The 27,850-nt window shown below is 41.0% G+C and overlaps 1 protein-coding gene across 1 annotated transcript in view; it reads right to left on the minus strand.

Annotated features, from left to right (window-relative positions):
- Positions 1-27,850, minus strand: part of DST (dystonin) — a 312,958-nt gene that overhangs the window by 109,069 nt on the left and 176,039 nt on the right. The window contains exons 42-56 of the mRNA XM_066612418.1: positions 26,991-27,143; positions 25,292-25,525; positions 23,293-23,574; positions 22,440-22,985; positions 18,254-18,430; positions 16,453-16,576; positions 13,992-14,200; positions 12,464-12,781; positions 12,116-12,282; positions 10,940-11,096; positions 9,532-9,655; positions 6,003-6,071; positions 3,645-3,880; positions 3,152-3,281; positions 79-278 (exon numbers count right to left, since the gene is read on the minus strand). Coding sequence (XP_066468515.1) covers positions 79-278; positions 3,152-3,281; positions 3,645-3,880; positions 6,003-6,071; positions 9,532-9,655; positions 10,940-11,096; positions 12,116-12,282; positions 12,464-12,781; positions 13,992-14,200; positions 16,453-16,576; positions 18,254-18,430; positions 22,440-22,985; positions 23,293-23,574; positions 25,292-25,525; positions 26,991-27,143 — 3,126 coding nt within the window. The remainder of the gene's footprint in view (positions 1-78; positions 279-3,151; positions 3,282-3,644; positions 3,881-6,002; positions 6,072-9,531; positions 9,656-10,939; positions 11,097-12,115; positions 12,283-12,463; positions 12,782-13,991; positions 14,201-16,452; positions 16,577-18,253; positions 18,431-22,439; positions 22,986-23,292; positions 23,575-25,291; positions 25,526-26,990; positions 27,144-27,850) is intronic.

Here is a 27,850-nt window from a genome sequence, read left to right on the forward strand (position 1 = left end):
CTTCTGCTGACTGGGACACCAGTCAAGATGCACAAGCGCCATGCTACAAAATAATGCACGGTGGGATCTAATGCTCACCTGAACTTGCTGCTTCTGTGTATTCAACATGTTTGGATCAATTGACAGTGGTCCAAGCACACTGACCATTAACTCCTTTTCCACCAGCCACTGTTTCAACTGAGCTTCAGCTGCCTGAAACTGGGTCAGGTAATTTGATGACTCTTCCAGCTTTTTCTGCCTGTCAGCTGCTACCTGGCTGAGTTCTTTCCATTTGGAATCTATGACAAAATAAAAAATTACATATCATATAATACCTTTAGGAAGACGGATGGCTAACTCTATGGACCAAGCCTCATAAGCCAGTAGTCAGCAATATATGACCCAACTCACCACAAAGTCTTCCCACTAGCAACCTACTTTTAGTCCAGCCATTGTGAAGGAAAAGGCAGGAAAGCATTTTTCATCTAAAAGATTTTGGCAAAATGGATGCAGCCCCCAAAACATACATTACTTACTCCTGCTGTAAGTCTTTCCATACAGAGACTGGTTTGCATAACTGTATAGGCTATGTAAGCAGGGATGAAGGATTGGGCATTCACCCTACTCTTTCGGCATACCTTTCCAGGTTTCAGGTCCAGAACCAGTCCATGAATGGATGTCATAGTTGCCAGAGACCTACCCCTGAAAAATCCAGTGTGTGCTTGTAAAATCATAAAGTTGGTAACATACATTAAGTTTGGAAACCAATAACAGTATTGGGTGTTATCAGCACTGGATTCCTCATGAGCAGAATCTATACAAGCATAACGTTCATGTACGATTACGCAGAACGCTGGAGAAAGGACAGGTATGACCAATGGGAGTGGTACCTGGATACACTGTTGCTCTCACTCCATGCGCACTTGTATCCAGACCAACACTCTTCAAACCATTAGAGTCGGTGTGGGACGGAGAAGTAATGTGCATTTTCCATCCACTCAACTAAAAAGCGACTTGAAGCTCACTTTGCATGGCATGGCCATTTTTGTGAAGCAGTTCCCCAAATCACAACTGAGCCCAAACTACATAACAGTCCATAAAGGTTTTTTTTTTTTTCCAGTGAACTGGAATTGAACCAGAACCTAATATCTCATGGTTGACTTGAACCCCTAAAAATAAAAAGTGTTAACTTGTTCAGCTTTCAATGGTATGGTTAATGTTCTATTTTCCTGGGTTTTATGCTGTTGCATGTATTTTGTTTGTAAAAAAAAAAACCTTTAAAAATTCAAGGGTAATTTAAAAAAATAATTTTTCTCTCATTAGTCAATGCCAATTTTCCCAGATTATTTCGGCATTAATGGCTGTGTCACAATTGCCTCGGTAGATTCCTCTCTTGGTTCTTTCAGGGCGAGTTTTTCATCATCATTATTATTGGGAAAGCTATAATCTTCAGTTGCCCTCACCACAAAACAAAACATGCTTACTTCTGCAACCCTCATCCATCCATGTTAAACTGCAGTTAATTCTGTTTCAAGTTTATATGGTCTTGGATCCTTCCTTAATTTTCTTAACAGGAAAATTTTCTCCTCTTTCAGTTCCATGGCTCTTATATGAATACTCAGTACACTCAATGATGGCTTGCAAGCTAACATTATTTTGAGGACAAACAACTCTCAGAGGAAAGTATTTTTTTTTTTTAAAACAGTATTGCATGAGCTTAGTGCTCAATCACGATCATTTCTAAAATTTTGGCAAAAAAAAAAAAATGTTAAATGAAATGTTTTTAAAGACAAGTCAAGCAGCACCAAAAAGCCAAATATGATCAAAATGCAGTAAGGAAAAGAGAATCAGCAATCTCACATATCAGTTGCCTAATGCAACTCAATTGGCTTAGGCTGCAACCCTATACACCAGGGCTTCTCAAACTAGGGCATCGCAATGCTCCAGCCAGAAGGCCCTGGCCTCTGCCCCCTTAAGGGGCAGGGGGAAGGCAGCGACGTGATCCCCAGGATTGGTGGAGGCAGGGTGATCCGGTTTTGTGAAGGCAGGGTGCAATAGCTCCACTTTCACTTTCACAGCCTCAGGGAGCCCTGGGGCGGTCGAGTAGGGCTCCCCACACTATCAGGAGGCTGCTGCAGGGACCAGTAAGTAAATCCTGGGGATCATGTCACTGGTTGGCGGTTAAGTGAGTAGCCCCATTGCGGGGCTGCTTACCTTACTTGGGGGAATGGGACAAAAGTCCCCTTCTCCCAAGGCACCTCCCGCGGTAGCCCAGGAGGCACAGGATCCAGTGGCAGCCCTTCTCGGTGCCATCGGGCCTTGGCACCCCAGGAAGCTCAGGATTGTGCTGTTCACAGGCATACATAATACGTTAAAATTTCAGCTGTGAAGCTCTTTCCAAACAGTGCAAATAAGTAAGGCCCAGATCTAACGCACAGTTATGACATGGGAAAATACGTCTACGAGTCCTATCTGTGAGTTTCAGTTCACATAGAATTTGCCATTATCAGTCCAATCCAGGAGTCTCTTTGTGGCAAAATCTGTGCTAGTCCTTCCTTCTGGGCTGCCAATCATCTTTTGGCAGCTTCCTGGGTCTGCATGTATCCCAACAGCATTTGTAAGCCAAAAGGGGCGAGTGCTGCCCCATGAGGGTTTGCCCTTCTGAGGGTAAGAAATGTCCTGCTCTTGCCAATGACAGCAGAGACTAGGATACCCCATGGCACAAAAAAAAACACTGTGACAGCAATATCACTGGTGCAAGTCCATGTGGACCCAAGAACGCGGATCAAACCTGAGAAGGGGGCCTGGATTCAGTCGACACCACTGCTGCCAAACCAGCCTCCTTGCTGGTCCCAATCCACCCTCCTCCCCACCTCCATTGTCATCTCAGGAAACTGCTTTTGGCACACTTTTTTTTTGCCGTTTAAAAAGATTTAAAATGGGACCATGGTATTTGTGGGAATTCACAGTGACTCAAATCTGTGGATGCTGAAACTGCAGACACCAGCATCCAACTCTAGAGCTGGTGGCTCTTAAGACTACCCAGTAAAGCTGCTGTTTAATATTGCTAGAGTTAGTAAAAACAGGAGCCAATTGTGGCCATGCAAATTATATGGAAACAAGCAAATCAGTTTCAAGCCCTGCAGGACGCCTATGGCAAACAGTGCAGTACCTATTTTCTCCAACATCTGCTTCCATTTGGGCACCTCAGGAGAATCAGGGTTCTTCTCCAACAGCTCTGTGACACTGTCCTTTAGCTCTTGCACCTTATTCTCATTCTGTTTCAGTTCTGCTTCAAACAACTGTAAAAAACGAACATGTCAGGCTTTAAAAATGCATAAAATCAACATATTTGGCCAATGAGATGCTTCATCAAGATGGTTTCATCACCGGGGGGCGGGGGGTCAGCCAGTCAAACTCAGCTCTGATGCCAATGCTACATCCTGTTTTACTGCAAGTATGCAGTCTGATTATCTAATATCTCTGATGGGCATGTTTATGAGATTTTTATAAAGACTCTATACAACGTGCTAATATACAGCAGTACAGTCACATACATTATTCAATAGACCCACTCTCCCGCCAGTAATCTGAACAGAAAGGTCTGTTTAAAAATTAATTTTCTTTAATTGATAGTTTTCAAAAGAGAAAGAGACAGAAGCCACCTTATGTTGCTCCACTTGTTCTTTGACTGCTCCAGTGTCATGAAGAGCTGCTTCCCATTTTGATGCATGGGCATCCATTTTCTCTAGCCACTGCTTCATTGCCTTGGATTCTTCTTGAACATTTTGCATATGTGCAAGCATGGATTCCAGTTCGGATCTTCTGTCCTTCAGTGTTGCTCCCAAATCATCATAGCTATGGCTTACAGTTGACATGTCCTCCTGGACAGAGACCAGTTCTATAAGAGAAGAAGTGGGCGTGTATATTCATTTGAGGGAAAACTTGAACTTTATATAACATCTAGTGATAATGCAAACGTAACATTGAAATTTAAGTCTCTTATAGTTGCTTCAGGTTTACACAGCAAATAAGGCTGAGTAAATAAACATGAATCAGCCACTATGCTGTTAGCAGAGTTTACTGATTCAACTGTTTAGCAGTTATCCTGGCTCAAAATCTCATACACACAAAAAGAGAGCCCTCAGTTCAATGGCATTATGCATTCAGAAACTCCCAGGTTCAATTCCCTCTTAAAATAAACTCAGGTAGCAACACTGGGGAGAGAAAATTTCTGCCTTAGAGAATCACTGCCACACTGATCCAATACCGGGATGGCTGGACTTGGTTCAGAGTCAAGTAGATGTGAGATGAGTGGAGTTTCTTCTGATTTCTTTTAAGTTTGTCATTATTGTTGTTGCCGCTACCATCTATACACAAATTCCAAATCATAATACAGCATAAAAATCAAACCATAGAAAAATGAAAAAGGTTAAACGTGATCTTGGTAATTATTAAAGTAAATAATGAATAAAAGCCGTTTTTTCCACAAATGGATCAGTCCAATTCTTAAAATAGTAACATTGTGAAAAATGCTAATTCCACATTTTTATCCCATATCATCTTTATCCAATCTATTAATGGCAGTGCTTCGATTTTATTTCCATTTTTGCCTATACACCTTTTTGCAGCTAACAGGGAACGTACTATTAACTCTAAGTCTACACTCCCAACATCATACTCTATATCCAACAATAGAATTTTCTGCTGTCCATATGATGCTACATATTTTATTATACTCTTAATCACTTATAACTCTTCTTTCCAAAATGTGCCTGCTTTTTTACATCCCCAAAATATATGTAAATAATCCACATTAGGAGCTCCACACCTCAGCACAAATACTTATCACTACCCAGCAATTCTCTCTGCAGAAAATATCACTACAATTATCACTTGTATAAATCTTATGCAATCCAAGAGGGGCCAAATGCTTCTGATAAAGTAATTTTAAAGAGCTCTCTTTTAAATTTACTGAAATTAATCTACTAGAGATATTAGCTCAGCAGTATGACGATTTACCATCCAGACCATCCAGTCTTTAGTGTATCAAACCTATCCACCATCACCATTTTTTAAATAAAAATACCTTGTATAAATGCTTTCTGGTGTTTCATTTCACTGAAAATACCCCACATAGCTCTGCTTAATAGGCTTTATTATGTCTTCATTTTGCAAAATTACATTATTTAAACACCATAATCTAAAAATAGACTCTGGATTAAAGCATAACTAAAAGTCACACCGGTGCACAATCAACACAGGTCATTGATTGAATTTAAATATTTTTAGACTGACGTATAATAGTAGGAATTACTAGAAATATATAAATACATAAATGGGTTTTGTGGGGGGATGAGCAAATTGTATAATTCCATTGTCATGGATGTTAAAAATTGCTAGATATCGGTTTGAGTTATTTTAATTTCTTAATACAGATTAAATGTTGGGCAGCCCAATGCTAACTTTCACTGGAACATGCAGGCCACGTGGCCTGTGCTATATTCAGTGCAAGGCAGGTGGCAGCTGGAGTGCAACTTGTAGGAAGGGGATATTTTCCTCCTTACCCCGTTTTGAACAGGGTAGGATTTAGCCTGTGGTGCCATGGCTGGTCCCAATCTCCTCTCAGGCCCAATTCGCCCAGCATCCCGCCCTCCCCTGCCGAAAAACACACCTCCCCGCTTCTGTTTTGACCTCCAACCACTGTCTCCCACACCCTGTGCCAACCTCTCTTGGCCATTCATGAACTCACTTGCTCCAGCCACGGATCCAGCATCTTTGGGCTGGTGCAGGCCTCTGCCAGCCAAGCCTGCTCACAAGGAGGCACAACTGTGCTTTACTGCACGTTTATGTGCTCAGGATTGTGCTCTTAATCTCAATTTATGACAGCCCACTCATTGAACATATAGGTCAGAAAGATTGAAGCTGTTGAGAAAGTTCCATTAAAAGGGGCAAGCTGTGACCTTTTTAAGCTTCTTTGTTACAGTGAAGTATTTAAAGAGCCACTGTTAGCAGATACACACCTTTGCTTGTCAGGAAACCCTGCATACCTGTAGCTGTTCCTTCACCATTTAATAGTGTTCCACTTACAGCTGCAAGAAATAAATTTAAAATGCAGTGTTCATATGCTATGACATTTTATTCCTTCAGGCACTGTCAGCATTTGAAGTCCTTTCCTAACAAACCAGAAGGCCAAACCAGATATGATATTGGGAGATCTGTAATTGGCTCTCTTGCTGGTCTATTAAATATAGTAATGAGGAAGAGGATAATGGAATCTGACTGGGGAGGAAAATTTAACTCTTTGGCCTGTGCTATTTCTCTCCATGAATATCACTCCACCATCCTCTTATCTGCCCTGCAGAACAAACTGTTTAGACATAATTGGGATGGTGAAATCTCCTTCTCAGCATCCAACTCCTCAGCCCAGCCATGAATGGTGCACTTAACCTTATGAAAAAGAGCGGGATATCTAATCACTGATTTCCTAGTGTCACCTAGTTGTACTTTTAAATACAAAATATACAGCTGTAGGTCACATTTGTGAATGTTTTTAAGCATAATTGTGCATAACTGTAATCCCTGATGTACTGAACTGTCATGGGAGTGTATTTGTCTTAATGGCAATGTTCTGGTGGCAGAGTACACTTTATAGTGTCATAAATGCTGATCCAAAAGCATGCGTAGCCATGCACTTCTGGACCACCACCACAGATGACAGAGAGGATCCTGCATGCAGCGACGACAAGGAGAAAACCCACTGATGTTGGTGGGTGGTGGAATGGGGCAGTGGGTGGGTGGATCAAGGAAGAGACAAGGGTATCTCAGAGGTGGGAGAGATGAGTGACTTGTGCTGGATGCTATACCCTCTGGAGCATTCCGTCATGTCCCCAGTTTCTCCTTGGACTTGCACCAGTTATAGCCAATCAAGGGGCTTATGGAGTGATAAAGGAAAATATTATTCCTTACTTCTACCAAGCCTCCCAAACACACCACCACCACCACAGTAGCGGCATGCAAAGCAGCCCATTCTGTTGTGGCTGCTTGCTATGGTGGAAAAATAGATAGGATTGGACTGTAAACTTTGGATTTTTAAAACTTAAATACATAATTATTTAGTATTTACTTGTTTAGTAAATATAGTAAATCAAGTAACTTCAAGTAATGATCTTGTGACGAGTGGCACAACTGGTAGAATCATAGATGTAAAGCCAGATGATAGGGAGCAGTGAAGTGGTCAATTAAGGCAATTTCTTCCACAATTGTTTGTACACTAGTGCAAATATCCAAGTTGTGAAAGGTACATGCACACAGTATTTGCTGCTTAGAACTGGGGGCTCAATTTTTTTATACCTGCCCCTTCTGAACATTTTAAAGTGACATAAAATACATATTTGTGTCTTTCAGTAATTATGTGAATTTGTCCTAGGTAAATTCCAGTGCAAACACACGCACTATCCTATCATAATTGTAACTGTTTTCCAAGTCCAAGATCAGGCTTTAAGAGCACCCTGGTTCAGCTGGTCCAAAGTCAATTTCATGAAGTGTCAGAGTACCCATAATTTATGGAGAGAAAAAGAGCACTCAGTAGAACCTACTGTGTATATATGTAAGCAGAAAGCCTGAAGATGATTATTTAATGGAGCAGAATTAATGGTCGCCTTGGCAAAGGCCAAGTATTCACCCCTCACCACCAGCTGGAAAGTGAATGCTTGGTCTAATGGCAGCTGGGAAATGGTGAGAGAAAATATGTCACCCAAGCAAGCAAGATGAGCTCACAATATGATATTGGGGAATAATACATTCCTTATTGTGGAAATAATTCACAGAAGTATAACCTCTAAAACACTTGCATTTTTCCTAAAGAACCCCGTACAGAAATGATTAACAAAAGTTAGTGAGCAAATTTTACTGGATTAAAATAACAACATAGCTTCAGTAACAGTAGCATTGTTGACATGAATGCATATAAATACAAATGGCTGATTTGTATGTTAAGTTTCTACAGTGGCCTCCCCTGACTATGCTGTTCTCTGTTAGATCACTCAGCTAGCAAGGACCAGTGCAACCTGTGTGGGTTATATGGCCTACATGGAACCTAATGTTTGCTTGGACATTTCTTGCGCTGGTCTTAGCATTATAGTGCTGAGCCAGGAGAATGGGAAGCTACAATCTGGCTCCATCTTAAGTGGAACAACTATGCGATGCGGGATAGAAACTTTGGTTGCTGCATCAGAGGAAATAATTTTTTCTGTACCAATGGCTCAGATTTTTCTTAAGTCATTTCAAAGTATTAAAATGAGATGAGACCCTTGCATTCCAAGATTGCCAAATTAGCTACTAGTAATAGTATCAACTATTGTGTTCAAGCGTCTTACAGGAAGGGACATCAGGATGTATATTTACTGCACTGCGTGACACTACTACTGACCAAATTGTGGAAACCTTGATATTTATGAATAACACCATCATGTTATATATCATTCAATGCATAATTTAATGATGAATACAATGAAACAAACCATGTTGAAATACCTGTACTCTATCAAAACTGAAAAGGAAAACACAACTGCCTGATGTATCAAATGGTGGATTTCCTTAACTCAAAACTGACCAATGAAACAGGTTGCTCCAAGAGCCAATGAAATGTTATTATGATACAGCAGGGAAACATAAGGTCTTAGTATGAGTCAGCTCTCATTTCCATGTACCAGAATTAATACTAGAACTCTTATTCAGTTGTGTAAGTGTCATCAAGTTTTTTGTTGGTTACTGATTTGTTGGGTGACCTGTACTGTTATATATTAAAATAAAGTAAATGGGGGTGGGAGGTTACATCAATCCTACAGATGCCACTGCATCTAGCCTGTGTGTAAGATATTGTAATTCTGTATGGTCTGGTATAGGAGGAGGTCCATCATGGGGATGACGCAATGAACTCTTGCACCAGGTGATACAAATCCTAGTGACCCCTCTGTTCCCAGGCATGTGTCTATAGCAGTGGTTCCTAAAGTCATGGGTCATGACCCACTATTGGAAGACAAACTTCGACCATTCTCCCTTAAGGGGAGTGGTTCAGAAATGGGTCCCTGACAGCGCCACAGCGATAGCAGATTGGAGCTCACTGCAGTAGCCCAGATGCTCGTGGAGGCAGTTGCAAGCCTCCAGGGACCCCCTGGAGACTGCAGGACTCCCCCAGGTATGTGGGGATGTCCCTGGGTCCCTACAGCACTGCAACTGCTGTGGCGCTATCAGGGCAACTCCCCTTGTTCCCGCCCCCACAACAACTTAGAGCAGACCCAATGTCCGAGAAGGACTTTAGGAACTACTGGTCTATAGGATTGCAGCCTAAAGCCACACTCCTACACACAATTACCAGGCAGTAAGTTCCACTGTACTCTGTGAGGTCCAAGTCTGAATAGATCTGCACAGGATTATGCTGTTAAGTAAACTTCACCTTTCTCCAAACAACTGATTTTGCGAGCTCTTTGACCCTATTCACCTGCTATTTTTAAAGTTCATAGAATGTTTGCGCTTGTTCATTAAACATACCTGATTTTACTCCTCTTGACTTTGCAGGGGAAGTGACAGCACTGATTAGGCTACATAATGCTGTTCCTCTGCTAGCCATTTTCTGAATTTCAGGTGCCTTTGAAATCCATTCATCTTCCAAAATCTAAGAAGTACACAGGTTGTTATTTTCAGCCATGTATTATATTTGTAAAAAGACTAAAATATATTTCTACAGAAGGACTTAATATGGTCAGAAATGATTTTATCATGAAACATAGCAGAGTTTTTATTTATTTATTCAGCAGAGTTGTTACATGGGCAACATTTAATGTCATTTTACTTCTGTTTAATGCATTTAAAGTTTATTCTTGGCGTTTAGTGCCAGCCTAGAGAGCCAAGTGCCAGATCAGTAATGTGCCTATTAGAAAGACTGCTAGTAAAAAGCCACAGAACCGTTGGCTAAGAAGGCTACACTTTGTAGAAAATAGACTAGGAAGACCACCCTCTTAATCTTGAGCCATGTAATTAATCCCACCCCTCTCAATTAATCCTGAAAGTCAGTGATCCAGAAGCTTGTTTATGGCTTAAATGTTAATATAGTGTTCACACTTCCACAATGGAGATGAACCTCTAAATTCCACTGGAACAGCAGATTTATTGACTTTGACCCTAGCTACTTTCCTGGAGTCCTGAGTTGGAAAAAGTGCTTTTTGAAAGACAAAGGACAAGTTTCACATCTCCAACGGTTCTCACCAACCTCATAATGAAGCTTAATATGAAGCTTAAGATGACCCATCAGGTTTTCCACCTGATCACCACACCCTCAGCTGGGTGGGTGTAACAAAGGGAGAATTTATCATGGGACTTTTCCTAACAATAGGAAACCTATGATTGACAATCCTATAGGATTCAATTGGAAAAAATTTGGCCTTAGAGCCTTGTGTTGTTTGTTCCACCATTTTACTGCTTCTTGACCTGCCTTGCTGTCCGTGGATCATCAATCTGCCCCAGCTCCTTTGTCCACTTGCCTTGAAGGCCACTACCTCCCTTTCATGTGAAAGACTTGATTCGTAGCCCTCTTTCCACCACTGTGAAAGGTACACCACTTTTCTTATTATGAAAAAGGATCAGATTCAATAACTAATTTTGGTGAGCCAAAAAGTGGGGCAAAAGTTATTGAAATATGTGTTTCAATTCATCCATTTGCTGCAGATTGATATTCTACACCTGCAAGAACTTCCCATCACATCAAAAGAAGGGTGAATTTAACCACATCTATCTACATGAGAGCACATATGGAGTTCTGAACATGGAGCAGTTGCATTGTATCAATATAATAAAAGGAATAGCACATTCCCTATTTCTTAATTTTTGAGGGCAAAATAATTTCAGAAAGCACTGCTTAATTAATAAAAGTATTGGTAAGATGAAAAAAGGCATATCTGACCTTGGTGTTTTGTAAAAGTTTATTTAATTTCTCAGTATTCAAAGAGGGCTTTGTAGCTGGAATTTTCTCTGTCATCTCATCTATCCATTTCTTCAAAGATTCTACATGAAGCCTGAACATATCCATCTGTTGCTGGCAGGAAGATACATCTGCTTCTCTATACGTTTAGAAGAAAAGGGAAAAAAAACTAAGAAAGGTTTACAGTAGATATTCATGTCTTGTTCTCAGAATTTCTCAGGAAAAACCTTCTCAGATGCAGTTTGGATGAGCCTATAACATGAATTGTGGCAACAGTATCAATCTGTATGGAATCAGTTTCATAAACCTAAGAAGAGCTGGGATTAAAAGAGATCCTTGAGTGTGGCTAAAATGTCTCTATCCAAAAGCAGAGGAATTGCGTATTTTCCCCTTCTAGCTGCAGATTCGCATGCCACATCTCTGCTGCCTCATGTGGCTTCTAGCCTGCAAAAGCAGCTTTGTGTACAGTGTGAGGCATTGGATGGCAATGGGGGCTTGGAAAGTTGCAGCACACATGCAGAATACCATGGACTCCCTTGGAGCCCAGCCCATAACACTAATACAGTATAAGTAAATAGTTGCTCCATATACTTATCACAATGCTTTTTTAAATTCTGCAATATCATTTTATAAACCAACAAAGCATTCTTTTTACAAGCTACCAAGTAGCAAGCATTCTTTAAACTCACACATCACATAATTAGGTGCTCTTATCACTAGGACTGTGAACTTTAATCAGTGTAATTGGTAGATTAATTAATTAAAGCTTAAGCAGATTAATCAATGAAGGAAAATGTTAATAGGTGGGACTGCAAATTAAAGGCACACATTTTAGATCCTATTTTGGTTCTGGTGTGTTACTGTAATAAGGAAAGAAACAAAAGCTATAAAAGATTACCTTTTCATTGAATAATGAGTAGTGTATATTTTACTATGACATTATAAGTTATCTCACAGTTCCTCCAGTATTTCCAAAAGGTACTTATATTGAAATCTTGGTCACATGCATGTCTATTTCAACATAACCAATAAATTAATAGATTAATTTCAAAGGAGGGTGACTAATGACCACAAATTCTTCAATCATTGGAAAGTGCCCCATCTCCAACACCACCACCGTCACGATGTCGTCTTCTGGAATGCCATTAATCTACTCACTTTTCTTGTATCGTCTCTTCCAGTTCCTTGAATTTCTTTGACAAGGCATTCACTTTTTCCAACACTAATGACTTGTCTCCAGGAAGAGCATGCAGAGAAAGTTCTTCAATGAGGTGTTGCAAAACTTCAAGATCTTTTTTCTGCTCCATCAACTCCATGTTGGTCTCCTACAAAATGGACAAGAAGGTAATTGCTTTGACTGCATGATTTGGTGTTCCAAATTCAGTCCTTGAACTAAACAGTCCTTGAACTACAACTACATACTTGTAGATGGGAGAGCTACTTTTGCTGTTGTATTGCTTAATAAAATAGGAATGTAGTATTCATATCAGTAGACATGTACAGTACCTGCATATACAGAGACATTTCAGTAACATCCTTTCCGGGGATGTCGGTTTCACTGAGAGTCTGAGTTTTCTTGTCCAAGAATGACTGAAGTTTATCAAAGAGGCACTCAAGCAGCTCCACTTTGGTCTTCGATTCTTCCATCTTTTCAAGTTTTTTCTTGTGCTTGTTGTTTGCTTCACAAAACCGTGCAGAAAGTTCATTCATTTTAGCTTGTAAAGAGGATGCAGTGGTTGGATCTGCTGTTTCCATGAATTTGTTCACTTTTTCTTTCATAGCATTAAGACTGCTTTGGCGACCTGCAATGTCTTGTTCCAATACCTGAAATAAATAATGAAGTCTAGGGCAATTTGGGTAATTTGTGTATCCCTAATGGGTGAACTGTTCATCAGATGATGAAAATAATTTGCTTCCTGAAGTCGGTTTACCCAGCAATGTCAGCCACAAACCCCGAGGTGAAACAAGAAGCACCACATAGATTGGTACATCATATGCACATTTAACTTGAGTGAATTCAAGTACAGGACCCTGTATCCGTGGTTCCTGTATCTGTGGTTTTACTTATCCGTTGATTGGATCCACCCTCACACATGCTCCCTCAAGAAGTGAGGGGAGCCTCCAGAGGGTATTCTGACCCTTGCAGAGGCCACGTGCATCTACCCACAGCTTCTGTGGGCCTTAGAATGACTCCTAGTGAAAAAGCAACTTCAGATTTTTTTGCAAAACTGGAAGTGACGTTTTTAATAAGGAAGTAATGTCTTTAATGACCCTGTCCCTGCTGGTGCAGCCATGCAAAGAACAGCCACGCTGTGTCCCATGTGGGGAAGTGGATTGGGAGGTTTCAGCAGGGAAAGGGGATTTCAATTCCATTAGCCCTGCATAAGCCTCCTCATCTGCAGTATGTATTCCTCGGACTTGCTAGCCCAAGGAGAGAAATGGGGGCAGGGAGGCCGCTGCTGGAGCGATCCAACACGCCATCACCACTAGGTCTACCGCCTCCTACAGCTTCCCTGCGTAGTTTCACCATCAGCCCCTCCCTATCCCCTGCTGGTTTAGCTGCTCCAGCGGTTGGAGGGACAACCAAAGATGCATGCAGGAAGGCTCCAGCCTTCCCTCCGGTGCCCTGGCAATGTGCTACTCAGCACCCTGCCAGAAAGCGCTTTATGACAGCTTTGCAACAGTCGTCACTATGCATGTTCCGCTGCCAGTGAGTCCCAATAGGATTGGGCTGCGAATCTTCCTATGGGGCTGAAGTAGCTATCGCTGGTTTTGCACAACTGTTGTGCTTATTGTTCTCTTTGTGCTTGTTCTGCATCAGTACAGGGACTGGCAGCTGATATTTGGGTTCTGGATATCTCAAATGCTAGCTGAAAGCATCCTAATAACAGCTCTGCTGAGACTGCAGTTTTCCTCTAATACCTGAACTTGCTAGCACTGAAAGCTTGTTTCCAGGTTGCGGTATTTGTCATTCATAGGAAGTTTTGGTTGACCATTGTTACAGATATCATCATGCCATTAAAACATTACTTACCATACTTTTGCTAATGACATCCTGAATAGCTGCAGAATTCAAAGGCACTTGACCTTGCTCCTCAAGGCTTTTCTCAACACCATTCATCCAATCAAGCATCTCATCCAATCCATCCTGAACACTTAGCGAACGTGTAAGAGTGATCTGGAGTTTCTCATTCCGGTCAGTCACTGCTTTGGATAAATGGGTATACTTATCCACAATATTATCTGGAGGAGGGGGTGGAAAAACAGGTAGGAGATGAAGTTTTCACAGACTCTTTGGGCTGAATCTTAAGGTATAAGTGTGACATGAATCAGGACTATCACTGCCATACAGCTGGTCATCTGTCCCTCAAGGAATGCCTCTTCTCCATTCTTCTGATTCAGTTTTCCTTTAGTCCACACCAAAGTGAACACAATAATTTCCTAAGGAATAGTTCTCAAAACTGTACTCTCTGAAAACAGCCAGACCACAAACCCAAATGAGCCTTAACCAAAAAGCATACTATGCTATGCAGGGAAGAGACCAATTAACACAGAACTCATCACAGGGCACTGCTTGGCTTCGGAGCAGAACCAGAAGCACAGATTGCTTTTTGCCCCACTGGATTCTGCTCTGAACTCAGATAAATGTGTGCTCATAGGAGCTGGAAAATCAGGAATTGTACAATATGAGGAAGCCAGACATACAATCTGTTCTTCTGACATCCTAAGATGAATTCCATCATTATTCTGACAGTACTCAAGTATTACTGAATTCCAAGTGCCAAATTTCCAGCACCTGGGAAGGGTGTAATTCCTTCTGTGTCTAACATGTATGCCTACAGCTGACATACAGCAAACCAGCTGGGCCCTGTGGATAAAACATTTAATCAGTCCAGGTGGTTTTCCTCGGTTCAAAAGGCCACTTAAGGTAAATCGCTAAGAGACCTAAGAGAAATTGAGACACAAAAGTCACTTTCCTAAAGGATTGCCAAGATCAAGACAAAGCAGATTCTGTACTAGAAGGTTTTCAACAGTTCTCCCCAACTGATGCTTACAACTAAAAATAACTATCAACAATAAAGGATAATTCTATCAGTGACTCAAAACTATCCTAGGATCTAATCAGAAGGACAGGTAAATAAAATCAGATAGGTTTTTTTTATCCATTTAAGTTCCAGAAACATGGTGTGAAGCTTCCCACAGACAGCAAGTTTCTCTAACACATTATTTATATGGTAAACATCATATACAAACATCTAAGAGGGAAAAACAGCTAGAAAAATACTAAATGGATCACAGAAAAACAAACCACCAAAAATTTAGCTGGTTAAGCACTGAAAGGCATAAGTATAAAAAAAGGATTTGGTAATCTTTTAATATGAGGGCTTGAAACTGCAGGCTGTTAAAACGATGTACTACTTATACTCCAAGGTTGAAACCAGGGAATTAAAGGCTTAAGTCTCCCTATCCAGCTTTCTCTTGTGTATTTAAGCATTTATATATGTTCCAATAATCTCGTATGGCTTGGCTGTAGTAAAAATCAAATGTTATGTCCCCCAGAAGGTCCTACCTGGCTCAGGCTGCAATCCTATCCACACACATACCTGGGAGTAAGCTCCCAGTGACTCTAATGTGACTTACTTCTGAGTAGATATGCGTACGGTTAGGCTGTCAGAAAGTAAAACATGATTTGGCACAAGTGCATGCAGCATGCAAGCTGCTTTGCAGCAGATGTGCAAAAGATATTTAATGTTAACCCTCAATGAAACTTGCATTGATTGCTACTTACTGTGACCAAACCACTCAATCAAGCAGCCTTTTGTTTACAGACCTGTGATAAACTGAGTAATGACACTGCGCTCCGTATCTACAAATGCTTACCTTTTCTTAACTTAGTTCTACTGAAATTTGTGAAACAGAACACAAAGCTACTTGAGGATTTCCATGTGCCAAAGTTCTGACTTTTTGTTTAGGAGTAAGTAGACCCTACATGATCTTCCACAAATGGATTGGACACGCTCACCAAGTGTCCTATTTGGCATGGGGGTGAACGTTCTCAGACTCCCCAGAACTAAAGCACTGTTGAATCTGCTTTGTGTCTGCACAGAAAGTACTAGGAGGACCACGTAAGTTGCTCCAGTACTCCCAGCACTTAAAAAAAAGACCAACATAGCCCCTCCCCCAAACCTTTGCACTTCCAATTGGGCAGACATGCATTAAAGACACTGATCTGCCATCATCATGTGTAGTTTGGCTCTAAGAGCATGTTCCAGACAAACCTAAGCATGTCCAAGACCCTGCTCCTACTTATTGGTCTAATAGTTATTGAGCTTTAGCTAGATTTGCCCTTTGATTATAGCTAAAGAACAACAATAAAAATACATGAGTTGTGGCACCATAAAAATGGAAGGCAAATAAAAAGTTTTTTTTTCCCCTCTGGTCTCCAGATGTAAGCAATGGGAGAACAAAACTGAAGAGACTATAACTTATCTTACCCAGTGTTTTCTGGATTTCCTCTTTGTCTGGCAATAATTCTCCCCGGGTATCCAAAAGCACTTCAACTGCTTTCTTCAGTTTCTCCACAGCAACCTGGTGAGTTGATACTTGCCCCTGCAGCACCTGGAAAATTGTATCATTTTTCAATTACTTCGTTTGCTAATGCTTTAAATTATATATATGAAAACTCAACAATACAATTTGTTTGGCAGACGTTAAGAGGTAGGCACATTTAAACAGCATCTGAGTGAGATTTCAATCTTGATCTGCTCGTGAGCTTCCTCTGGGCATTTTTCAGAACAATGTCAGAATGCTGGACTAAGTACAGCCAAAGGGCACAATCCTAACCAGGTCTACTCAGAAGTAAGTCCTATTCTGTTCAATGGGGCTTACTCTCAGGATAGTGTGGTTAGGATTGCAGCTTTAGGGTGTTCCAGCAAAGGCATTTCTTAAGTTGACTTGAGCATGCATAATTTGCAACTCCTCAGACTTTTTGATGCCTAATCTGCTCTTGCACAGTTCCCATTCAATCTGATGGGGCCTGTGTAGGAGAACTTCCTGGTACACTGTGCTCTTTGATTCAGATATTCAGCATATTAGCTATGGTACTAAGATGTATTTACTTTTAAGAGTGCCACCATAGTTTTTTTTTTATTATTATTCATGTTTTAATTTTGTTTTGTTTCTGAGGAGGAGGGTCTTGGGTATTGCTAGAGAGTCCTGAAGAACACTTTGAAAAGCTAATCCCCTGTAAAAAGATTATCCCCCATCATGCTGTCAAGGTCAGTGCTTGGATGGATTATTAGCTACGTGTGTCCGCTGCAAAAGGCAGCTTTAATTTATAACTCCTGACTTCTTAAAAAAAAAAAAAAAGCCTTTTGTTTGTGCTCATTGCCCTGTCTGTTTATTTTGGCACAATGTTCTTTTGTTCTCTTTCTTTGAAACAAGTCCATCACAGTTACTTTCTTCTCCTTTCCATCTCTCTCTCCCTGTCCCTCATATCAAATCATGTCCTTTTATTCTGAATATAAATTCAATTTCTACTTCATTAAAATAGCGATGCTACAATTTCTTAGGCTACATGGTAGAGCGGTATTACTAATTTGGTTGTATGGAACTAAGAGCCCAATCCCATCCATTTCCCCCCTCACTAGTGCAGCCATGCTGAAAAGGAGCTCGCTGAATTCAAATGGGGGGGGGGAGGGTGGATTAGGAGGCTTCGGAGGGAAAAGGAGATTTAAATCCCCTTACTTCTCCTATTCTACAATGCTTCTCATTAGACCTGCACCAGCTCTTTAGCTGGTGCAATATAGTACAACTGATCTAATGCGTCTAATGCGGCTACTGCTCTACAATGCAGTAGAGGTCATTAGACCTGCACCAGCTCTTTAGCTGGTGCAATATAGACAACTGATCAAATACAGGTGGCACCTTGGTATCCACTGATTTGATATACACTGCTGATACCGAGATCCACCTTTAAGTGACTTATTACTAGGTAAAAAAGCACCAAAATTCAATTTCCCACCTTCGTGCTGTTAAATAATTATAATTTCATTCCATTTTGCATCCTGTCTAGTGGCTGAATGCGGTATAAAGTCTATGCCAATGCATTCTGGGGTGACAACAGAGGAGCAAGAAACCTGGAAGTGGGTCTTTAAAGCTATTTGTCTATTGATTTTTCCAGAACAGAACCTCCGTGGATAATCAGGCACGGCCTGTATGTGCACACAACACAGGGAGAGAAACTGAGCCTATAACATACTTTGCCTTCTAGTCAAGAAACTCTGAATACGTTACCTTGGTTTCTTCAAGCTGCCTCTGTAGATTTTTTGGATCCACAGCAACTGCTTCAGACAGCTGTTTTTTCACTGCTTCTTCAGAGGCCTGGAGCCCTGACAGAAGCCCAGACGAGGCATCCTCATAATTCTGGTATTTATCTACCAGGTCTTTGAGGTTATTTCCAAGGATACTGCACTAGAAGGGCACAGAAGAGAAGAGAAAGTTACTATCAAGACTGGAAAGAGTTAAATATTGCTAGGTAAAAGTCTTAAATTATTTCAGACTGTTTTATTAGCTATTCAAGTACTTGCTGATCTATCCTGCCACATATTTCAGAACTGGTATATATGAGACTTGTCAGTTCCCCATTCTCTCTCTCTCTCTCTCTCTCTCACACACACACACACACACACACACACACACACACAGAGAGAGAGAGAAAGAGAGAGAGAGAAAGAGAGAGAGAGATGAAATCAGCTCACACATCTCAAGGAAAGGAAAATGCATGACTTTGCCTGTGAATATTACATCAGAAACACAAAAGGCAAACAGCAGTAGTTGTGCACCTATTCTTTCTGTCATCTCTTAATATCTGATACCACCCTAAAATTAGCTGTAACTCAGAGTGCAATCCTAAACAATGCATGCTGGCTCACCACCGTCATGCACTGTTGCAAACATGCCGTAAGGCACATTTGTGAGACCTCAGCACTGGAGCTGGGCTAGCGACGGTGGAAAGCCTGTGCTCTTCTGCTCAGTGGTCACCTGAACCACGGGGAGGTGGGGAGGTGTGTGGGAGAAGGCGTGGAGGAGGCTTTCCGGGGCAGGGTGGAGAGGGCAAGGAGGAGGCATGCTGGAAAGAAAGTGGGCAGAGGAGGGTGGGACCAGTGGAGCTGAGTCCTGAGCTCCGTATTGGGTCCCACAGCCCGACACAGAGCTCTCCAATTCTGCAGCAGCTTTAGAGCTTCTGTAGAATCGAGTAGCCCCATTGCAGGGCAACTTTCTTTACACAGGACAAGGGGACAAATGTCCCCTTCTCCTGAAGGGACGACGGCGGATGCCTAGGGCATACTGGATGTTGCAGCAGCCATTTTCACTGCTGCAGTAGCCCCACACTCAAGGCAGCATAAGATGCAGCTGTTATAAAGCAAACCATCACAAATCTTCATGGTCATTTGTGTCAATTTATAAGACTCAAATCCTTCCTGGAATGCTATAGGACAAGAAAATAACAGAAGAACTTTAGATGCAAAGACTATCATTACCATAAAAGGAAATAACGTTTTCACATATTGGTTAAATAAAAAAGTGGAACAGCAAGTTTAGCATTACACATTTGAATTCAATCCTGTTAATTATTGCCTAAGACTACATTGTTAAAATAATACTCAAGTGGAATGTCTGAGCATCAGAGGGAGCATGAGGAATGAGATTAAAGTTGCCAGTTCACAACATGGAGTTCCATCTTGTAAAGTTCCAAGGCAGCATGAGAGGACCTCGGTACCTCCTATCCTGTTCATTTCTTGGTCCCCTCACTCATCCTCCTTTGCTATCTGCTGTGGGATAACATGGGAGTTTTCCTTGATAGTTTCCCACCTCTCTACAAAATTTAAGTGGACAGGAAGAATCACTGGATTCTAGTTAAGACAGCCCTAAAACTGAAGGGAAGTAAGAGCTGAAAACCAGCCAAAGAAAATTATAGCTGCTTAGTGCTTTTGTTTGTGCAAAGATCTGCAAGAACGTTAAGTGGTGGGGCCACTAATATTCATATCATTAGCCCTCAAAGAGGTTTCAGACAGTTTATTACCAATCCAACAAAACAAAAACCAGTGATCAACAAAATGCACAGAAATTAATAACGTTAAAACTAAGCAGAGAACAGAATCTTAAAATGACCAAAAAACCCACCAGCAAACACAAACTGTAAGCAGCAGTCAGCACAGGAATTAAAAAGAAAACTCAACAGGACTGCCCAAATAAAACTGCTGGAATAAAACTGTGTATAATTTTCCTAAGAACACCAACAGAGTTGTCCTTCTGAGCTTCCTTAGAGAGTGAGTTCCACAGAGGTTTAGGGACAGGCTTTGGGGCCTAAAGACCACCCCCTCCCCATATACACCTTCCTCACTCCCAAAGATCATCTGGGTGCAGCTCTCTTGCATGTTAGGCTGCAAGAGAAATCTTGCAGTTTGGAAATCTGATTGGTGGTAAAACATGAAACAAGGGCCCTTTTTTTTGGCAGCCCCTACCATGTGAACCTCCCCTGCTGCAGGTAGCGAAATTAGCCACTTCCTTGCCTCTGTTCTACTGGCAGTTTAAAATGTGTTTGTTTACATAGGCATTTTAATCTTGCCGTTGTTCTTATGTTCTGTAGTACACAGCATTTATTTTGCTCTGTAAACTGTTTTGTGAACTGTTTTGGTTAAAAAAAATGGTAGATAAACTTTCTTAAGAACAATGACAATGGCGCTGGTTGTTTTTTGTTGTTATTGTTACTGATGCTGTAATTTGGCTTTACTGTATTTTTTAGCTGACTGTTAAATGCTCTTGGTGCATTTGTGAGTTATCAATGAAGAGTGAGTTATCAATGAGTTATCAATGAAGAGTGAGTTATCAATGTTATTAGCAATGCCAGCAACAGCAGGGACACCAGATGTAAGCAGGTCCCATTCCTTGCCCCTGTCAATCTGACTACAGCTAGGGATAGATCGGACCACTTCAGAGCATGAGGAAGTTCACATACATGAAGGTTGTTTCTAAGGTACCCAAGGCCCAGGCCACTGAGAGCTTTAAACTAGCACTTTGAATTGAATCCAGAAACAAATGGGCTCTGTTTAACTGAGCGCGCAATCCTAACCCCTTACTGCTTTCCAGCACTGACATAAGGGCAATGCAGCTCTGAGTTAAGGGAACAAATATTCCCTTACTTTGAGGAGGCCTCCATGAGTGACATCCAACTGCAGGATGCAGCACATGTCTCATTGGCACGGCTATGCCAGTGCTGGAAAGCACTGACATAAGGGGTTGGGACTGCACCCTAATTCATATGCACTACTTTGATTACTTTCCATTCTACCACAAAGATATAAAGTCTGTAATAAATTTTTATTTATGTCTCCAAGATTCTACAAACCTTGGCTGTGAACCCGGGGCCCCACAAAAAAAATGTTTCCAATTGGGCCCTGCAGTTCCTAAGGCAGACCCTGCATCAATAATACCATTTTGGCTATTTCACATTTGAATAAATTGGTTTTTAATTTTTCCTGGAAGGATTATACCAGATATCACAGCTGCTTCAATGACTGTATTTTATCATTTGTACTATGTTAATTTTGTAAGAACACTTTCATAAAAACAAACCAAGATTCTGTGCAAATAACATGAATATTTTCCTGTACTCATTTTAATCTCACTCTTCTGTTTGGGTTCTCTTCCACTGTTATTTACTGCATTTGGCTCCATCTAGTGGTCAAATTTGAAAAGCCATACTACGTCCATGAGAAGGAGGAGAAGGTGCCAATTAGATAAGATTTGGAGAGACATAATATGGTTGTTTTTTTAAATGCATTGAAAAGAATTCAGTTTTGAAATTGTGTGTTTAATTAACAAGGCTCTAATAACAACCAATCGCTTCTAACCTGAACTTATGAAGCAAGGCATCTACAGTGTGCTTTATTTAGCGTAACATCTACAGTGTGCTTTCTGAAATTAATCTTCAGCTATCTCACTATAAGGACTTCCTTTGCTTTTCTATACTTCTGTTCTCTGCCTTACAAAGGATTTGTTCCAATCAGTCCTAGAGCAGTGGTTTACAAACTGTGGGTTGGGACCCACTGGTGGATTGCGACCTGATTTTTGGTGGGTCGACAATGGGTGATGGAAAGATCAGATAACTAATTGCCTCCAGCCCTGAGGCTATTGAAAAATCAGATACTGTAGATGCTAATTATCCTGCAAGGAGCTGAGCTCCTGCAGTTTGCAAGACAGCTGCTAACTGCCTTGCAAGGAGCTGAGCTCTTGCAGTTTGCAAGCATATGTAAATATAGGGAGATAAATGTCTGAGGGTCTTCTAACATAAATAAAATATTATTTATTTCTAGATCTCACTTTTTTGAACACTGGTAAACCTGGGTGGGTCCCGATAAGAGTGTCATTTAAAAAAGTGGGTGCATACACAAACCACATACACACACACTCAAGTTACCTTGGAGTAGAGAGATCTGAAGCGGCCAGTTACACTATCCAGCTTATTCTGCACCTCCAAGTAAGTTGATGAAGTACCAATACCTTCTTTGTCATATTTCACACTTTCTCTTTTGCTGCATGTCTTAGCAGCATCCAATACTCTCTGTCCAGAAATCGTGATGTACCGTAAGTCCCCTTTGTGCGAAATGACATCTTCTGAAAAACTCTTCTGCCTTTTCAGTTTGACAATAATACCGCTGAAGTCGGAGGCACCCATCTCTAGATTGTCAAGTTCTTGCTCGGCCTGTTGGAGCCAATTTTCAAACTCCCTGTAATCTGCATCAAACTTCTCCAATTCTTCCTGCAAGGAACATGTTAATTTCAGTTTCTGCTCCGACTCTGCCAAAGCGGTTTCATACTGCACCTTCAGTTCCTTCAGATTCCTCTGAATTTTTTCTTTTTCCTCCAGAGAAAGATGGTGGCCTTGCTTTTCAAGTAGGGCTTGGGCTGACTGTGTGGCTATGATGACAGCTTGCTGCTGTGAAATAATTTTCTCATGCTGAGCCTGAGAAGGATAAAAAATGATAATGGATTACTACTGTGATCTCTAGAGCATGACCAATTGGATGGCTCAGAATATTAACAATTCAGGATATTATGAATGAGGTCCATGTGCTGCAAAAGTACAAACCGGTCCTAGTTCCCTTCTCTAAGAAGTCTGCTGAAGGCCAACATTTCACAAGACTTCCAAAGTGCACACAATGGCTTCCCCATTGATTTCAATGTCAATTTCTGCTGGTGGAACGCTAGTTCTGCCAACAGGCTAACCCTACAAGATTGATTTATGAGAGAGAGAGAGAGAGAAACAGTACCTTGGCTTTCTGATATTGCTTGTTAAGGTTATCTTCAGTAGGATTCAGTTGTCCATCCACATGTGTTTCATTCTGTTGTTGGATTTCTAGCAAGTTACCATTGACTTCATCTTCTTCCCCAACCAAACACTCTATGTCCTCTTTGAAATGGGTGCCATTCTGCTTGATTGCTGGCTCGCACTTCTTGCCCACGTGTTCAGCATCCTTGTCAACCTTTGACAACCAATCCAGAAGATTTTCTATTGTACTTTTACTCTCTTCCAGTTGTTCTCTGGCAGCAACCTGTAAAATTAAAGTCCAAGACTGAATTTTACTTTGTTATAAATGGTTCATACACACTTGGGTTCAAAAATCTAATTCATCTATTGGTGGTACAGAATTCTAGAACAGACTCTTAGGAATGATACGGAGACAAATTAAAAAAAAAACTAACTGATTTCCAAACTATGACCTGTTTCTAAAGTATGTGTTATTTTTTTCAATCCCAAACCCAGTATGACTTGGCTGCTCCTTGAAAATGAAACTGCATGAACGTCATTCTTTATGGAAAGCTATTTGGAAATAGCTTTCCTCATGGTTCAATCAATTTCAACAATGCCAGTACAGATTTATGAAAGGGACTCATACTCTCAACTGGAGTGAGGAAGAAAGAATTCTCCCCTCTGTACCTCCACCAGCTTGCAAAGATGCAGTATGGTCTAGGGTAGGTCTATGCTAGGTGATCAAGAAAATATGACAGTGGTTCTCACACTTTTAGCACCGGGACCCACTTTTTAGAATGAGAATCTGTCATATCGGAAGTGATGTCATGACTGGAAGTGACATCATCAAGCAGGAAAATTTTTAACAATCCTAGGTTGTAATCCTACCCACACTTACTCAGGGGTAACTCCCACTATCATTGTTAAAAGCATATACATAGTAACATGCTCAGAGTACAGATCTGTAACATTTCCCCATATGCAGTCACATACTATGGCAGCATCAAGTTTAATATATTAAAAATAAAATACTGAAATGAATGGAGACCGACCTGAAATTGACTCACGACCCACCTAGTGGGTCCCGACCCACATTTTGAGAAACACTGCTCTATGAGAAATTTCAGAAAGCCAGTTCAAAAGCTTATGAATATGAATATACCTTGCATGTGTGTATTTCAAAGATGAGTGGGGCTAAGAGTATACACAGGGCCAATTCATATTAATACCTTGTCCGAATATTTTGGAATTTAATAATCACACTGAAATATAAGAAGGCTGGAGGCTACCAGCTTTAATAAAAACATTGTATTTGACCTCTGAAGAATAATTTACTAACACATTTAGAGTTATTTCAAGCTATCTAGGAAATGTAAGATGAAGGGAGAGGATGCACTTTCAAAAAGCAGGGCTCTATTTGTTTTCCTGGAAAATTAGCATTCAACAGTATTAGTAGCTTGCAAATACTTCCAGAATTACTTGGTGAAATGTGCTCACTGCTTGATGTGTGAAAAAGTAGTAATATATGTGTAGAATTGTATGCACTGCTTGGAAAATCCTCCCTCAGGGTAGATGGTAGAACTACACCAATTTTGTGTTCCTTCATCTAAAAAGGGGTTCCATGAGTTTGTTTTTTTTATTGCACTCTGATCAATTCTGATATCCATATGACAATAGCAGATTAATTTTATAAATGTATGTGAATATGCAACTTCCCAGTTTTCAGACATAAACCCATGAATGCTGGCAACCACATTCAGGCACTTGTCAACATTCACTAGTGCATTGCTGGGGTTTTGGATATTCACAAGCACCAGGCTGCTTTGTTTTGTTTGTTTTTATTTACAAACCTGTGTACTTCTGTGTATTTAGAGAGTACCACAGATATATAGACCCCACCACCTTATTCTGGCATGGCCCCGTGTTCCTTGCAGTAGCACTGGCACTCAACCACCTGAGTCCAGTATTAAGATATAAGATATCATTTTAAAATTAAAATTAAATGACTGCCAAATAACCTTTTCTGTTTCCTGCTTCATAGCTGTTGTCACAGCTTTATCCAACTGTTTTCTGGACTCTTCTGCCTTCTGGCTAAGCAGCAAACACTTTGTCTTGGCTTCATTAAGCTTCTTTTCAAGAGCAGTCTTGTCTTCTTGTAACAACTTTTCCCCATTTTCTTTCAAGAACGTCTCAGTGTTTCTCACAATTTCTGCCAATGCCTGTGTGTTTGCTTGCATATCCTTCTGTAACTCCTTGAGGAAACAAAACAAAACAAAGATCAGAAAGAAGATTTATCAACTTATTTTTAACTTCTGGTGCTCCTCTTCAAAGGAGCAGCCTAGCTTCATCTTCACGTTCCACAAGAATGGCAACTGGAAAGAATAATGTTTGCTCATCTGAAAATAACTCTGATAAATTGGCAGATTGGGCAATTCAAGCCTTATTTTTGATATTATTTAAATGAGGTGATGGAAAGAGAACTTTGCTCATGGTCTGAAACAGGGTGGAATAGCCCAAACCTGGTGTGGGGAGGCTTACAGCCCAATATTCGTTTTTCCAGGAGAAATTAGAAGCAGGAGTTACTACCAAGTTCAGCAGTTTGAAATGATTCAAAGTTCATTTTGTTCACTCACATCTCTCACTATAAAGAGGGTTCCACATCTCTTTGAAATGGACACACACTTTAGTGAAATTTGGTTTTTATTGGATTTTACTACTTGTCTCAATCATCAGCAAGCATTCCATCTAGTGACATGACATGCACAAAAGATGTCACGAACTGAGTGGCAGCCCATTCATACTGAAAAGCCTCCCCTGCCTAAGCAGACACACCATTGGAGCATGCGCTGCATCCTTGGAGAGGGCTGTCCCAGAGGTCTCCTCCAGGTAAGGAATAATTTCTTCGCTTGTCCGGGTATTAAGCTCTTGCTGCTCCTCTGGGTCTACTCAGACTTGCGCAAGCGATATGGTACCTGCCTACAGTGACCAGCGTGAACCCAGTTGCTTCTCACCAAGGTTGCTGACTTAGGGCCCAATCCTACCCAATTTTCCAGTGCCGGTGCAGCCATGCCAATGGGGCATGCACTGCTTCCTGTGTTGGAGGTGCAGTCACAGAGGCCTCCTCAAGATATAGGAACACTTGTTCCCTTACCTCAGGGCTGCGTTGCGGATGCACCGGTGCTGGAAAGTTGGATAGGATCAGGCCCTTACTCTTTCCAGTCAGGCCCCTGTGGCTTTGCAAATGCATGACTTCCTTCCTTGAGCTGTGCTGTGTGTATGTGAGTGCAGTGTTCTTGGGGCATTGTTGGAGGTCACGCCTGTTGCTGTGTTGTTCATTGCAAGTGGCTGGCAGGCGACATCCCCCCAGTAATGGTTACTCATTGGCCCTGTGCCTGCCTCCTGCTCATTTCACCCTGGTGGTGCTTCTCTGGTTGCTGGCATTGGGCTAGGTTCTTGGCTCTTTGGATGTTGCACTGAGGATGCAGCAATGTTGCATCAATGATGCGCCAACGTCAAGATGTCACTCCATGGATGACAGGTTGTGTTAGGGCTTACATGAATGCTGCTGGCATTATTGGGAAGGGCTGTGCCAGCATGGCACTGCCTGGATGGGATTAGAATATGGCGGTTGTTGAAGTGATGTCAATGTGTCATCAGAGTAGAACCTGAATAGGACTGAGCCGTTAGTTTGTTACTGCTGAAAAGCCAAGTGTTTACCTCTTGTCTGGTTTGGTACTGCTGCAACTCAGTTGTGCTATCCTCAATAACAAGGGCCTCTTTGTGGCCAATGAGCCGGTTTTCTGTCTGTGTCAGGAGATCACACATATCTTGTAGTTTTTCTTTGAATTCCTGGTGCTGTTCCTCCAAGTCCTAATTTAGAATAAGACAAAACCTGAATAGAAATGCACAAAAGGCCTCACACATATTAATTCTCAAGCAAGTATATTACAAAGTTTTAATCAAACACTCTCTCTGAAAGTATGCTGTAAACATAATAGCAGTAGCACATAGTTTAAAGAAGCTCAATATAGAAGGTATGGGTAAATCTCACAAATGCTGTAAGTAAAGAGACCAGGTTTTGATGGAACCGCCCAGCAGAGGTCTGGTCATGCATTATGCGTGTGAATATCCAAATCTCTTAAAGGCTCGGAACCTGTAATAAACAGGTAATAGTTTTGGAAAAAGGATGTCAAAACAAAGGTTAATTGAAGACTATGCGTTAGATCAGTTAGATATGTGTAATGTTACTTGAATATAAAATGTTTTCATGGTTTAAGCAATACAGAAGCAAGCATGCAATTGCATTTGTTCTTATCAAAAAAATTTCTTCTCATGCATACTTCAACATCCTACATTTCCTGAGTTGCAGAACCACCCTCCAAGAGATTGAAATATTTTTTTGACTGCAGAACAACAGAGATTGCAGCCTAATGGGACATCTGCCTTTTTCCTGTAAGCCCCATTCTGACAAAATGGAGATAGAAACAAATATTTGTCCAGGTACAGTTTTTTACCATGCTGCCAACCACTACTGGATAAAACATTTCATCTTTTCTTAGGACTATTGTTAAAATAAA

This window comes from Tiliqua scincoides, chromosome 1 (genome assembly GCF_035046505.1).
Source record: "Tiliqua scincoides isolate rTilSci1 chromosome 1, rTilSci1.hap2, whole genome shotgun sequence".
NCBI lineage: Eukaryota > Metazoa > Chordata > Lepidosauria > Squamata > Scincidae > Tiliqua > Tiliqua scincoides.